This window comes from Lucilia sericata, unplaced genomic scaffold (assembly GCF_015586225.1).
Source record: "Lucilia sericata isolate MDLA Ls3-8-SP2 unplaced genomic scaffold, ASM1558622v1 Contig000194F_arrow, whole genome shotgun sequence".
Taxonomy (NCBI): Eukaryota; Metazoa; Arthropoda; class Insecta; order Diptera; family Calliphoridae; genus Lucilia; species Lucilia sericata.
The window spans coordinates 91,194-106,043 of record NW_023994222.1 but is presented as its reverse complement, the minus strand read 5'-3'; the positions used below and the strand labels follow the sequence as shown (position 1 = coordinate 106,043).

At 31.2% G+C, this 14,850-nt stretch overlaps 1 protein-coding gene across 13 annotated transcripts in view; it reads right to left on the bottom strand.

Moving 5' to 3' along the window:
- Positions 1 to 14,850, bottom strand: part of LOC119601857 (dynamin) — a 43,700-nt gene that overhangs the window by 5,331 nt on the left and 23,519 nt on the right. For 5 of the 13 annotated variants that reach the window (XM_037953059.1, XM_037953057.1, XM_037953058.1 and 2 more), the window contains 7 exons: positions 14,679 to 14,690; positions 14,283 to 14,288; positions 10,277 to 10,480; positions 10,114 to 10,207; positions 9,896 to 10,032; positions 9,660 to 9,802; positions 5,522 to 5,668 (listed from right to left, as the gene is read on the bottom strand). In XM_037953059.1, coding sequence (XP_037808987.1) covers positions 5,522 to 5,668; positions 9,660 to 9,802; positions 9,896 to 10,032; positions 10,114 to 10,207; positions 10,277 to 10,480; positions 14,283 to 14,288; positions 14,679 to 14,690 — 743 coding nt within the window. Of the gene's footprint in view, positions 1 to 4,690; positions 5,226 to 5,521; positions 5,669 to 7,458; positions 7,516 to 9,655; positions 9,803 to 9,895; positions 10,033 to 10,113; positions 10,208 to 10,276; positions 10,481 to 14,282; positions 14,289 to 14,678; positions 14,691 to 14,850 lie in introns of those variants that run through there. The other 8 variants (XM_037953069.1, XM_037953068.1, XM_037953067.1 and 5 more) reach the window with 8 other exon arrangements.

The window sequence follows — 14,850 nt, the reverse complement described above, 5'->3', positions numbered from 1 at the left end:
TTTCCAAATAAAAGATTTTAAATAAACATTGTTGAAAACGTTACTTGAATGGTCCTACGAACCTTTGAAATACTACTAATTGCAAATAAGTAATTGTTTATGGTACTACGAACCTTTAAATATAGCACAGACTCATTTATGGTCCGGCGAACTTTAAATAGTTCTAAGAACTTTCAATATAAACTGATTACAAATTGCAATGGTACTACGGACCTTAAACAGGGTCTAGACCCAACTATAACCTAATAGAATAGAACTAGAACAGAACTAGAACTGAACTAGAACAGAACTAGAACAGAACTAGAACAGAACTAGAACAGAACTAGAACAGAACTAGAACAGAACTAGAACAGAACTAAAACAGAACTAAAACAGAACTAGAACAGAACTAAAACAGAACTAAAACAGAACTAGAACAGAACTAGAACAGAACTAGAACAGAACTAGAACAGAACTAGAACAGAACTAGAACAGAACTAGAACAGAACTAGAACAGAACTAGAACAGAACTAGAACAGAACTAGAACAGAACTAGAACAGAACTAGAACAGAACTAGAACAGAACTAGAACAGAACTAGAACAGAACTAGAACAGAACAGAACAGAACTAGAACAGAACTAGAACAGAACTAGAACAGAACTAGAACAGAACTAGAACAGAACTAGAACAGAACTAGAACAGAACTAGAACAGAACTAGAACAGAACTAGAACAGAACTAGAACAGAACTAGAACAGAACTAGAACAGAACTAGAACAGAACTAGAACAGAACTAGAACAGAACTAGAACAGAACTAGAACAGAACTAGAACAGAACTAGAACAGAACTAGAACAGAACTAGAACAGAACTAGAACAGAACTAGAACAGAACTAGAACAGAACTAGAACAGAACTAGAACAGAACTAGAACAGAACTAGAACAGAACTAGAACAGAACTAGAACAGAACTAGAACAGAACTAGAACAGAACTAGAACAGAACTAGAACAGAACTAGAACAGAACTAGAACAGAACTAGAACAGAACTAGAACAGAACTAGAACAGAACTAGAACAGAACTAGAACAGAACTAGAACAGAACTAGAACAGAACTAGAACAGAACTAGAACAGAACTAGAACAGAACTAGAACAGAACTAGAACAGAACTAGAACAGAACTAGAACAGAACTAGAACAGAACTAGAACAGAACTAGAACAGAACTAGAACAGAACTAGAACAGAACTAGAACAGAACTAGAACAGAACTAGAACAGAACTAGAACAGACTAGAACAGAACTAGAACAGAACTAGAACAGAACTAGAACAGAACTAGAACAGAACTAGAACAGAACTAGAACAGAACTAGAACCAGAACTAGAACAGAACTAGACAGAACTAGAACAGAACTAGAACAGAACTAGAACAGAACTAGAACAGAACTAGAACAGAACTAGAACAGAACTAGAACAGAACTAGAACAGAACTAGAACAGAACAGAACTAGAACAGAACTAGAACAGAACTAGAACAGAACTAGAACTGAACTAGAACTGAACTAGAACTAGAACAGAACTAGAACAGAACTAGAACAAAACTAGAACAGAACTAGAACAGATCTAGAACAGAACTAGAACTGAACTAGAACTGAACTAGAACTGAACTAGAACTGAACTAGAACTGAACTAGAACTGAACTAGAACTGAACTAGAACTGAACTAGAACTGAACTAGAACTGAACTAGAACTGAACTAGAACTGAACTAGAACTGAACTAGAACTGAACTAGAATTGAACTAGAACTGAACTAGAACTGAACTAGAACTGAACTAGAAATGAACTAGAAATGAACTAGAACTGAACTAGAACTAACCTAGAACTGAACTAGAACTGAACTAGAACTGAACTAGAACTGAACTAGAACTGAACTAGAACTGAACTAGAACTGAACTAGAACTGAACTAGAACTGAACTAGAACTGAACTAGAACTGAACTAGAACTGAACTATAACTGAACTAGAACTGAACTAGAACTGAACTAGAACTGAACTAGAACTGAACTAGAACTGAACTAGAACTGAACTAGAACTGAACTAGAACTGAACAAGAACTGAACTAGAACTGAACTAGAACTGAACTAGAACTAAACTAGAACTGAACTAGAACTGGACTAGAACTGAACTAGGACTAAACTAGAACTGAATTAGAACTGAACTAGAACTTAAATAGAACTGAACTAGAACTGATCTAGAACTGAACTAGAACTGAACTAAAACTGTAATAGTATGAAACTAGATCTATCCTCATAAAAACAATCTACCTTTAAAGTTTTTTACAAAATGGTTCTTCGAACCTTGAAATGCTACTTGCGCAATCTTGTCTATCATTCAAACGAACATAGAATGGTTCTTCGCACCTTAAACATTTGCAAAATCTTGAATTTTTGAAACAAACTTGAAGTATCTCAATATTTAAAGACCTAAAGTTTATCCGACAAGAACTTTTATATAAAAATCCTTAAAATTTTCAAAACTAAAATCAAAAATTTGTAAACCAATAAAAATATTTTCAAAAAATTATAGCTAATTCTTAAAACTGAAATATCAATAACTTTCCTTTTGGGTATTTCCACAATTTTTTTTTAAATTTTATTTATATTTTATATAGCAATACTGTTTTAAATAGTTTTTTTCTTAATGTTTTTGTAATTTTTCCTTTTTTTTTAAACAACAATTAACTTTTTAATATGTTTGACGAGTATTTAAAATATGTATGAAGTTTGGATTTTATGTTCTTCCAATATTTAGTTTTTTTAAGAGTTTAATATATGGTTAAGAGCAATAATACGTTTTGTTTTTAATGTTTAAAGAGAGATTCTGCCTTTTTTAAAAAACTACACAAAAACACATTAGCAACAGTGATAATTTATAATAATTTTTTTAATAAAAAAAACTATTTTTCTTTTTTTTTTTTTTTTTTGTTAATATAATGTTAGAAATGTTTTCGTTTTTCTTTAATAATTTTTATTAAATTTCCCTAAATTTTTATTAATAAGTTTTTATAAGTTATGGTTTCAAAATTGTATTTAAGAGATCATGGGTTTTGTGGGGAGGTTTGTATAAAAAAGAGATATAAATTGTGTGTTTTTGTACATACAAAATGTGTTTTGATTAAGAGAAATGTTAAATAATAATAAAATACAGTTTTTAGAAAATTGAACTTTTGGTCCTTCGAACCTTAAAATACTTAAAGATCTTCCAAATCGAGTAATCGAGAACTAGAACTGAACTAAAACTGAACTAGAACTAAACTAGAACTGAACTAGAACTGAACTAGAACTGAACTAGAACTGAACTAGAACTGAACTAGAACTGAACTAGAACTGAACTAGAACTGAACTAGAACTGAACTAGAACTGAACTAGAACTGAACTAGAACTGAACTAGAACTGAACTAGAACTGAACTAGAACTGAACTAGAACTGAACTAGAACTGAACTAGAACTGAACTAGAACTGAACTAGAACTGAACTAGAACTGAACTAGAACTGAACTAGAACTGAACTAGAACTGAACTAGAACTGAACTAGAACTGAACTAGAACTGAACTAGAACTGAACTAGAACGAACTGAAACTAGAACTGAACTAGAACAGAACTAGAACTGAACTAGAACTGAACTAGAACAGAACTAGAACAGAACTAGAACAGAACTAGAACAGAACTAAACAGAACTAGAAACAGAACTAGAACAGAACTAAACAGAACTAAAACAGAACTAGAACAGAACTAGAACAGAACTAGAACAGAACTAGAACAGAACTAGAAACAGAACTAGAACAGAACTAGAAACAGAACTAGAACAGAACTAGAACAGAACTAGAACAGAACTAGAACAGAACTAGAACGAACTAGAACAGAAACTAGAACAGAACTAGAACAGAACTAGAACAGAACTAGAACAGAACTAGAACAGAACTAGAACAGAACTAGAACAGAACTAGAACAGAACTAGAACAGAACTAGAACAGAACTAGAACAGAACTAGAACAGAAACTAGAACAGAACTAGAACAGAACTAGAACAGAACTAGAACTAGAACAGAACTAGAACAGAACTAGAACAGAACTAGAACTAGAACAGAACTAGAACAGAACTAGAACAGAACTAGAACAGAACTAGAACAGAACTAGAACAGACTAGAACAGAACTAGAACAGAACTAGAACTGAACTAGAACTGAACTAGAACTGAACTAGAACTGAACTAGAACTGAACTAGAACTGAACTAGAACTGAACTAGAACTGAACTAGAACTGAACTAGAACTGAACTAGAACTGAACTAGAACTGAACTAGAACTGAACTAGAACTGAACTAGAACTGAACTAGAACTGAACTAGAACTGAACTAGAACTGAACTAGAACTGAACTAGAACTGAACTAGAACTGAACTAGAACTGAACTAGAACTGAACTAGAACTGAACTAGAACTGAACTAGAACTGAACTAGAACTGAACTAGAACTGAACTAGAACTGAACTAGAACTGAACTAGAACTGAACTAGAACTGAACTAGAACTGAACTAGAACTGAACTAGAACTGAACTAGAACTGAACTAGAACTGAACTAGAACTGAACTAGAACTGAACTAGAACTGAACTAGAACTGAACTAGAACTGAACTAGAACTGAACTAGAACAGAACTAGAACTGAACTAGAACCGAACTAGAACTGATCCAGATATGAAATAAGGTTTTAAGGTGTTAACTTTGGTTTCTTAAAAATCACTAAAAATGGTCCTTCGAACCGGTGATATTATTCCAATCATCTTTGAATTAAATGATCTTGATTTTTTTTTACACATTAAAAAGTTTTTAACAACTTTTTGATATAAAAATATTTTAAATTTTAAGAAATATTAAGACTTTTGAAAATGGTCCTACGAACCCTAAAGAGAATTTCTAAGTTGCTAAAATTTCTCTTTAAAAATAAAATGTTCTTTATACATTATAATCGGTATTAATTTGTGTTTTTTTTTTTAGATTTTGTTAATATTGTTGGCAAATGTGTTTTCGTGTTCTAAATAAAAATATAATAAAAAAAATTTACAAAATATTAATAAAATAATAAATGTATAAATAATAATAAAATAAAGAAAAAAAATAAATGTTTTGTGTGTTGAAAATGTTTTAAAGCATAGAAAACAAAGGACATTTTAACTAGACATTCTTCATTCAAATCATTTTTTACTGAAATAAGAATAAGATTAAAAAAAAGAAATTAAGAAAATTAAAAGAGAAAGACAATGAGGGAAAACACAAGACAAATGATAATGAATTTTATAAGTTATATTAAAGATTAGTTACACAAATGTTTTAAGTTATATTTATAATTTAAAAAAGAACTCTTAAATAAGACTCTTTTCTTTGTTAAAAAAGAGTTGCGGTTAATTTGTGTCTTTACAGTTTAAGAGAGGTTTTAAGACAGAGAGAAAGAGACAAGCTTTTTTTTTAAAAGTAATTTAAATAGTTTTCCATAAATTTACTTGAAACGTTGGGCAAAAACATTTGATAATTCATTCATCGCGGCTTGGCCCACCGCTTGATTAACTTGACCGCGCATACTCTCGGGTATATAACGATTGGCACCAGTCTGTTGGGTAATAGCACCACCCACGGCTCCGGTAACACGTCTGTGTTGTTTTCGATTAAGTTTTTTTTTTTTTTGTTTTAAATAAAATTTTAACAAAACAAAACACACAGACAAGAAATCGGTATAGAAAAACATGGAAATAAAATTGCAAAATTTTGAAAAAAAAAAATGAATTAAACATTTACACATAAAGGAAATTGTTAAATATCGTAACGATTGAAACCCCTTTTTTGATTAGAAAACATGACCGGGTTTAACAAACATTAAAACAAATTAACACACAAAACATAAATTTAAGAAAAAAAACTGAATAAAAATGTTAAAAAAATCAAAATAATAAGTGTAAAATGTTTAAGAAAGCGTTTACACTAAAGTTAAACTAAATTGGCTTTAAAAATGGTCCTACGAGCCAAATGATTTTAACTTTAAGTAGTTTTTACTAGAGCAGAACTAAACTAAAACTGACCTAAAACTGAACTAGAGCCGAACTAGAACTGAACTAGAACTGAACTGAAACTAGAACTGAACTAGAACTGAACTAGAACTGAACTAGAACTGAACTAGAACTGAACTAGAACTGAACTAGAACTGAACTAGAACTGAACTAGAACTGAACTAGAACTGAACTAGAACTGAACTAGAACTGAACTAGAACTGAACTAGAACTGAACTAGAACTGAACTAGAACTGAACTAGAACTGAACTAGAACTGAACTAGAACTGAACTAGAACTGAACTAGAACTGAATTAGAACTGAACTAGAACTGAACTAGAACTGAACTAGAACTGAACTAGAACTGAACTAGAACTGAACTAGAACTGAACTAGAACTGAACTAGAACTGAACTAGAACTGAACTAGAACTGAACTAGAACTGAATTAGAACTGAACTAGAACTGAACTAGAACTGAACTAGAACTGAACTAGAACTGAACTAGAACTGAACTAGAACTGAACAAGAACTGAACTAGAACTGAACTACAACTGAACTAGAACTGAACTAGAACTGAACTAGAACTGAACTAGAACTGAACTAGAACTGAACTAGAACTGAACTAGAACTGAACTAGAACTGAACTAGAACTGAACTAGAACTGAACTACAACTGAACTAGAATTGATCTACAATTGAACAGGAATGGTCCTTCGAACCTTATAGTTTTTCTCTAAAGAGTTTTAGGTTAAAATTAAGATGACCTTTTAACCTTTTTTTAAGCTCTAGTGTAAAACGCTCTCCGTTTTTTAACTAAAAAACCAATTAAAGTGTTTGTAAATAAAGTGTTTTTACTAAAAAACATGTCTTTAATATCTCTTTTTTTCTTTGTTGCAGGGGGTTTGTTTATAGCTTTAGGTTTTACTACTTCTTATAATAATCTAAAGGAATTTCCAGCGTTTTTATTAATTAATTTTCTTAAGCACAACACAAACAAATAATTAAAACATTTAAGTTAAATTAAGGTACTTTGTGTTTTTTAATACTTTTGTTTTAAATAACTTATATACTTATCTAAATAAATTTAACATCAACTAAATAAAAAAAATAATAAATTTCAAAAAAAAATCGTTTCTTTTCAAAAATTTCTTTCATAATTTGTTAATAATTTTATACTCAAGCGCGTTTTAAATAACATGTTTTATTAAATTTAATTTTTTGCTAAATTTAAATTCTTTAAATCCAATAATTTTTATATTTGTTTTATTTTAATAATATCTAATGTTTATTTAATGCCTTGTGTTTTAAAATACAATATGGTTTTTTGTTTGTTGTAAATTTTCTTATTTTTTTAGTAATTTTTTTTAATTATTTATATGCTGCACTTTTTTGTTTTTGGGTTAAATTAACGTTGTTTGGTTTTGCTGTTTAGAATAGTAGATAATTTAGCGACGTCTATTTAATTAAGAATTTTCGTTTTTAAACAAAGCAGCACAAAGAGAGGAAGAGAGAGTGAGAGAGAAACATAATGTGAATTATAGTTATGAGAGTGTGTAATACAAAAAGAGAGAGAAAAGTTTATACAACACTAAAGCAGCGTGTGTGGTTTATTATCAAATTTATATAAAATTATAAAAAAACGGAAGAAAAAAACAAAAGCCCCTAAGCTTCTGGGAGATTTCAAAATCTAGTTTTATTTTAGTTCTGTTCTAGTTGTGTTCTAGTTCTGTTCTAGTTCTGTTCTAGTTCTGTTCTAGTTCTGATCTAGTTCTGTTCTAGTTCTGTTCTAGTTCTGTTCTAGTTCTGTTCTAGTTCTGTTCTAGTTCTGTTCCAGTTCTGTTCTAGTTCTGTTCTAGTTCTGTTCTAGTTCTGTTCTAGTTCTGTTCTAGTTCTGTTCTAGTTCTGTTCTAGTTCAGTTCTAGTTCAGTTCTAGTTCAGTTCTAGTTCAGTTCTAGTTCTGTTCTAGTTCTGTTCTAGTTCTGTTCTAGTTCTGTTCTAGTTCTGTTCTAGTTCTGTTCTAGTTCTGTTCTAGTTCTGTTCTAGTTCTGTTCTAATTCTGTTCTAGTTCTGTTCTAGTTCTGTTCTAGTTCTGTTCTAGCTCTGTTCTAGTTCTGTTCTAGTTCTGTTCTAGTTCTGTTCTAGTTCTGTTCTAGTTCTGTTCTAGTTCTGTTCTATTTCTGTTCTATTTCTGTTCTAGTTCTTTTCTAGTTCTTTTCTAGTTCTGTTCTAGTTCTGTTCTAGTTCTGTTCTAGTTCTGTTCTAGTTCTGTTCTAGTTCCGTTCTAGTTCTGTTCTAGTTCTGTTCTAGTTCTGTTCTAGTTCTGTTCTAGTTCTGTTGTAGTTCTGTTCTAGTTCTGTTCTAGTTCTGTTCTAGTTCTTTTCTAGTTCTGTTCTAATTCTGTTCTAGTTCTGTTCTAGTTCTGTTCTAGTTCTGTTCTAGTTCTGTTCTAGTTCTGTTCTAGTTCTGTTCTAGTTCTGTTCTAGTTCTGTTCTAGTTCTGTTCTAGTTCTGTTCTAGTTCTGTTCTAGTTCTGTTCTAGTTCTGTTCTAGTTCTGTTCTAGTTCTGTTCTAGTTCTGTCTGTTCTAGTTCTGTTCTAGTTCTGTTCTAGTTCTAGTTCTGTTCTAGTTCTGTTCTAGTTCTGTTCTAGTTCTATTCTAGTTCTGTTCTAGTTCTGTTCTAGTTCTGTTCTAGTTCTGTTCTAGTTCTGTTCTAGTTCTGCTCTAGTTCTGTTCTAGTTCTGTTCTAGTTCTGTTCTAGTTCTGTTCTAGTTCTGTTCTAGTTCTGTTCTAGTTCTGTACTAGTTCTGTTATAGTTCTGTTCTAGTTCTGTTCTAGTTCTGTTCTAGTTCTGTTCTAGTTCTGTTCTAGTTCTGTTCTAGTTCTGTTCTAGTTCTGTTCTAGTTCTGTTCTAGTTCTGTTCTAGTTCTGTTCTAGTTCTGTTCTAGTTCTGTTCTGTTCTAGTTCTGTTCTAGTTCTGTTCTAGTTCTGTTCTAGTTCTGTTCTAGTTCTGTTCTAGTTCTGTTCCAGTTCTGTTCTAGTTCTGTTCTAGTTCCGTTCTAGTTCTGTTATAGTTCTGTTCTAGTTCTGTTCTAGTCCTGTTCTAGTTCTGTTCAAGTTCTGTTCTAGTCCTGTTCTAGTTCTGTTCAAGTTCTATTCTACTTCTGTTCTAGTTCTAGTTCCGTTTAGGTTCTGTTGTAGTTCTGTTGTAGTTCTGTTCTGGTTTTCATTACGAATATGTTTCAATTATAGTTCCGTTCTGCATTAGTTCGCGATGAACTAACTTTTCGTCCTATGTTTGTTCTCAAGTCTTTGTTTAAGTCAAAATTTCCTTAAACTCCCCCGGAAGCTTTAAATAAAATGTCAAAATTATGAAAACAAAAACTGAAAAATTGTGTTTTGCAAAGTGAGATTTCTCTCTTAAATATTTGAAATTGCTGTTTGAGAAAAAAAGAGGTCCCAACCGACGATAATGAAAATGTTTTAAAAATTCTGATTTTATATCATGATAATAATAAAATTAGTATAAATAATTAACCAAACCAATATAAAAAATAAAACATAAACCATAAAAGGAAAAAAAGAAAGTGTTGTTGTACTTACGAAGGTAAGAGTGGTGGTGGAAGAGCACCGCCTGGGCGGCCACCAGGCAATGGTGGAGCACCGCCGCCAGGGCGATTTGGAATAGCTGGTGCTGGACGACCAGATGCGGGAGGTGGTGGAGGACCACGGCCACCAGCAGAGGGCTGACATAAAGAAAAACAAAATACAATTTTAATGTGATTTCAAAACAAGGAAACAAAACTTTTAATTAACTATAAGGAATTACTGTTACTCACCTGTGCTGCGGGTGCTGGTTTACGAGGACCACCAGGACTGGGTGGTGACAAACGTGGATTATCCAAACCACTAGGTAACCAATCGTTTTTCACTGGTGGTGGTAAGGGGGCTGAGACAGTGGCCATGGAAACATCACCTTAAAAAGAGAGAGAAGAATTATAAAAATTAATTGTTAATACTGATTGGGAGTTAAGCAGCCCTGCGGATTTTCACTTACCAATAATTCTTAAAGCATCCTTGCAAGCATGATACATGCGCAACATTTCTTCACGTTTGCTAGCAGCTTCTGCCGACTCCTCCATCATTTGAGACTTGAAACGAAAGAAGAAATTTATTAATAATTTGAACTCTATGAGAACAAACTCTCTCTTGAAACCTACTTGATCTCCTGAAGCATACAAATGTGCCAACAATTCACCGTTAATGAAATCCTTGGTATTATTAATAATAATCATCATAATGGCTTTGGGTACCATATCCCGTGTTGTCTTTGTGACAATTTTCATATAGGAATCAACTAAATTGCGTATAGTTTCAACTTGACGCTCCAATTGTGGATCAGTGGAGGTCTCAACACTGGCCTGCTGGTTAAGTTGAAAATTTTCAAATTAATAGTTTTCTTTTTTTTATTTTTTATTCAAAAAGCAAAGTAATATTTAACAAAAAATTTAAATAAATTTAATTAAATGTTTGTTGTTTTGTTTAGTATTTATAAAAAAAATTAACAAATAAACTTATTTTTATTAGAATTTGTTTAAAAAATTTAAGTTTTAGTGTTTTTTTTCTTATTAAACAAATTATTTTTTAGGTTAGAATACATTAAGAGAAGATTTACAGAAAGTTTTGAGTAGGAAGAGAAAGAGACAAAGAGCTTAAAGATTTTTAGTAGAAAATTAGTTATTTATAAAGCCTGCAGAAATATTAAAATTATGTTAATTAAAGAGAAATGATTCTAAACAGTAAATAAGATTTAAAAGCTAAAAACTAGAACTGAACTAGAACTGAACTAGAACTGAACTAGAACTGAACTAGAACTGAACTAGAACTGAACTAGAACTGAAACTAGAACTGAACTAGAACTGAACTAGAACTGAACTAGAACTGAACTAGAACTGAACTAGAACTGAACTAGAACTGAACTAGAACTGAACTAGAACTGAACTAGAACTGAACTAGAACTGAACTAGAACTGAACTAGAACTGAACTAGAACTGAACTAGAACTGAACTAGAACTGAACTAGAACTGAACTAGACTGAACTAGAACTGAACTAGAACTGAACTAGAACTGAACTAGAACTGAACTAGAACTGAACTAGAACTGAACTAGAACTGAACTAGAACTGAACTAGAACTGAACTAGAACTGAACTAGAACTGAACTAGAACTGAACTAGAACTGAACTAGAACTGAACTAGAACTGAACTAGAACTGAACTAGAACTGAACTAGAACTGAATTAACTGAATTAGAACTGAACTAGAACTGAACTAGAACTTAACTAGAACTGAACTAGAACTGAACTAGAACTGAACTAGAACTGAACTAGAACTGAACTAGAACTGAACTAGAACTGAACTAGAACTGAACTAGAACTGAACTAGAACTGAACTAGAACTGAACTAGAACTGAACTGAACTAACTAGAACTGAACTAGAACTGAACTAGAACTGAACTAGAACTGAACTAGAACTGAACTAGAACTGAACTAGAACTGAACTAGAACTGAACTAGAACTGAACTAAAACTGAACTAGACTGAACTAGAACTGAAATAGAACTGAACTAGAATGAACTAGAACATGAACTAAGAACTGAACTAGAACTGAACTAGAAACTGAACTAGAACTGAACTAGAATGAACTAGAATGAACTAAGAACTGAACTAGAACTGAACTAGAACGAACTAGAACTGAACTAGAACTGAACTAGAACTGAAACTAGAACTGAACTAGAACTGAACTAGAACTGAACTAGAACTGAACTAGAACTGGAACTAGAACGAACTAGAACTGAACTAGAACTGAACTAGAACTGAACTAGAACTGAACTGAACTAGAACTGAACCTAGAACTGAACTGAACTAGAACTGAACTCGAACCTGAACTAGAACTGAACTAGGAGCTGAACTAGACTGAACTAGAACTGAACCTAAACTGAACTAGAATTAAAAGCTAGTATTAAATCTAGTATTGAATCTAGTCTAGTCTATAGTCTAGCCTATAGTCTAGTCTATAGTCTAGTCTATAGTCTAGTCTATAGTCTAGTCTATAGTCTAGTCTATAGTCTAGTCTATAGTCTAGTCTATAGTCTAGTCTATAGTCTAGTCTATAGTCTAGTCTATAGTCTAGTCTATAGTCTAGTCTATAGTCTAGTCTATAGTCTAGTCTATAGGTCTAGTCTATAGTCTAGTCTATAGTCTAGTCTATAGTCTAGTCTATAGTCTAGTCTATAGTCTAGTCTATAGTCTAGTCTATAGTCTAGTCTATAGTCTAGTCTATAGTCTAGTCTATAGTCTAGTCTATAGTCTAGTCTATAGTCTAGTCTATAGTCTAGTCTCTAGTCTAGTCTATAGTCTAGTCTATAGTCTAGTCTATAGTCTAGTCTATAGTCTAGTCTATAGTCTAGTCTATAGTTCTAGTCTATAGTCTAGTCTAGTCTAGTCTATAGTCTATAGTCTAGTCTATAGTCTAGTCTATAGTCTAGTCTATAGTCTAGTCTATAGTCTATAGTCTAGTCTATAGTCTAGTCTATAGTCTAGTCTATAGTCTAGTCTATAGTCAAGTCTATAGTCTAGTCTATAGTCAAGTCTATAGTCTAGTCTATAGTCAAGTCTATAGTGTAGTCTATAGTCTAGTCTATAGTCTAGTCTATAGTCTAGTCTATAGTCTAGTCTATAGTCTAGTCTATAGTCTAGTCTATAGTCTAGTCTATAGTCTAGTCTATAGTCTAGTCTATAGTCTAGTCTATAGTCTAGTCTATAGTCTAGTCTATAGTCTAGTCTATAGTCTAGTCTATAGTCTAGTCTATAGTCTAGTCTATAGTCTAGGCTATAGTCTAGTCTATAGTCTAGTCTATAGTCTAGTCTATAGTCTAATCTATAGTCTAGTCTATAGTCTAATCTATAGTCTAGTCTAGTCTAGTCTATAGTCTAGTCTATAGTCTAGTCTATAGTCTAGTCTATAGTCTAGTCTATAGTCTAGTCTATAGTCTAGTCTATAGTCTAGTCTATAGTCTAGTCTATAGTCTAGTCTATAGTCTAGTCTATAGTCTAGTCTATAGTCTAGTCTATAGTCTAGTCTATAGTCTAGTCTATAGTCTAGTCTATAGTCTAGTCTATAGTCTAGTCTATAGTCTAGTCTATAGTCTAGTAGTCTAGTCTATAGTCTAGTCTATAGTCTAAGTCTATAGTCTAGTCTATAGTCAAGTCTTATCTAGTCTAGTCAGTCTATAGTCTAGTCTATAGTCTAGTCTATAGTCTAGTCTATAGTCTAGTCTATAGTCTAGTCTATAGTCTAGTCTATAGTCTAGTCTATAGTCTAGTCTATAGTCTAGTCTATAGTCTAGTCTATAGTCTAGTCTATAGTCTAGTCTATAGTCTAGTCTATAGTCTGTCTATAGTCCTAGTCTATAGTCTAGTCTATAGTCTAGGCTATAGTCTTCTATAGTCTATGTCTATAGTCTATAGTCTAGTCTATAGTCGTCTATCTATAGTCTAGTCTATAGTTAGTCTATAGTCTAATCTATAGTCTAGTCTATAGTCTAGTCTATAGTCTAGTCTATAGTCTAGTCTATAGTCTAGTCTATAGTCTAGTCTATAGTCTAGGCTACAGTCTAGTCTATAGTCTAGTCTATAGTCTAGTCTATAGTCTAGTCTATAGTCTAGTCTAAAGCCTAGTATCGATTTCTAAACCTTATTTATATTTAGAACACATTTAAATTTATATACAATAGTTTAATTATTTTAACAACAATTAGTTTTAACTAAGAAAATCTGCAATGTTTTTGCTTTGCAGTTTTAGATTTTAAAAATAACAACAAAAATACATTAAAAATTTATAGCAAATATACAGTAAAGTTAGTTGTGTTTGTTTGTATATATAAAATCGAAAATGAGAGCCAAATTATTTAAGAATAATAATTTCTTATAAAAAAAGAAAAAAACGAACCAATTAACCAACAAAATAACCACAAACCTTAAAAAACACAAATAAAATTAAACAACAATTAAGCAAAATGCTTGGGGGTTAGTTTAGCCATATTAATAAAAAAAACTTTGGGAACTCATACGAGAAAAGAAAGTAAAACAAATAAAACTTGGACGTGTGTAGTTAAAAATTAAAAATGAAATTAACATAAAAACTTAAATAGTAAAAGAAACCCACATACTTTCTTCTGTTTGGCATTAAGTTATTTGTTTTGTTTGATTTGTTTTATTAGATTTTTTTTTGTAACGAGATTTTTTTTTGTTTTACAAAAACCATTTTTTTTATGAAATAAAAAGAAATAAAAATTTATTAAAAAATATTGTTGTGGAAACATAATAATAAATTTGGTGAAATGAGTTGTTAACTTAAAAATAAAACTACGACAAATACTTAAAATTAAAATTAAAATTGAAAAGAAAACCTTTTTGTAAAAAAACCAATTTAAACTTAAAACCGTTAACCATATTACGTTTGTTTTATAATTTCATTTAAACTTTTTTTGTAGGGGTTATAATTTAAAAAAAAAAACTTCTATGAGATGTTAAAAATGATTTGAAATATAACAAATTAAACAAACCTCTTGTCCTTCCTGCATTGTTGATTTTAGTTTTCGTTTTTATTAAAAGTTTGTTTTTTTTTTAACACAAAATTAGAGGAAAAAAAATACATAAAATTTTTTAGGTTAAATATTGAAAATTGTGTGTGTATTAATTCATTTAATAAAATTATTTAAAACAAAATTGTTATAG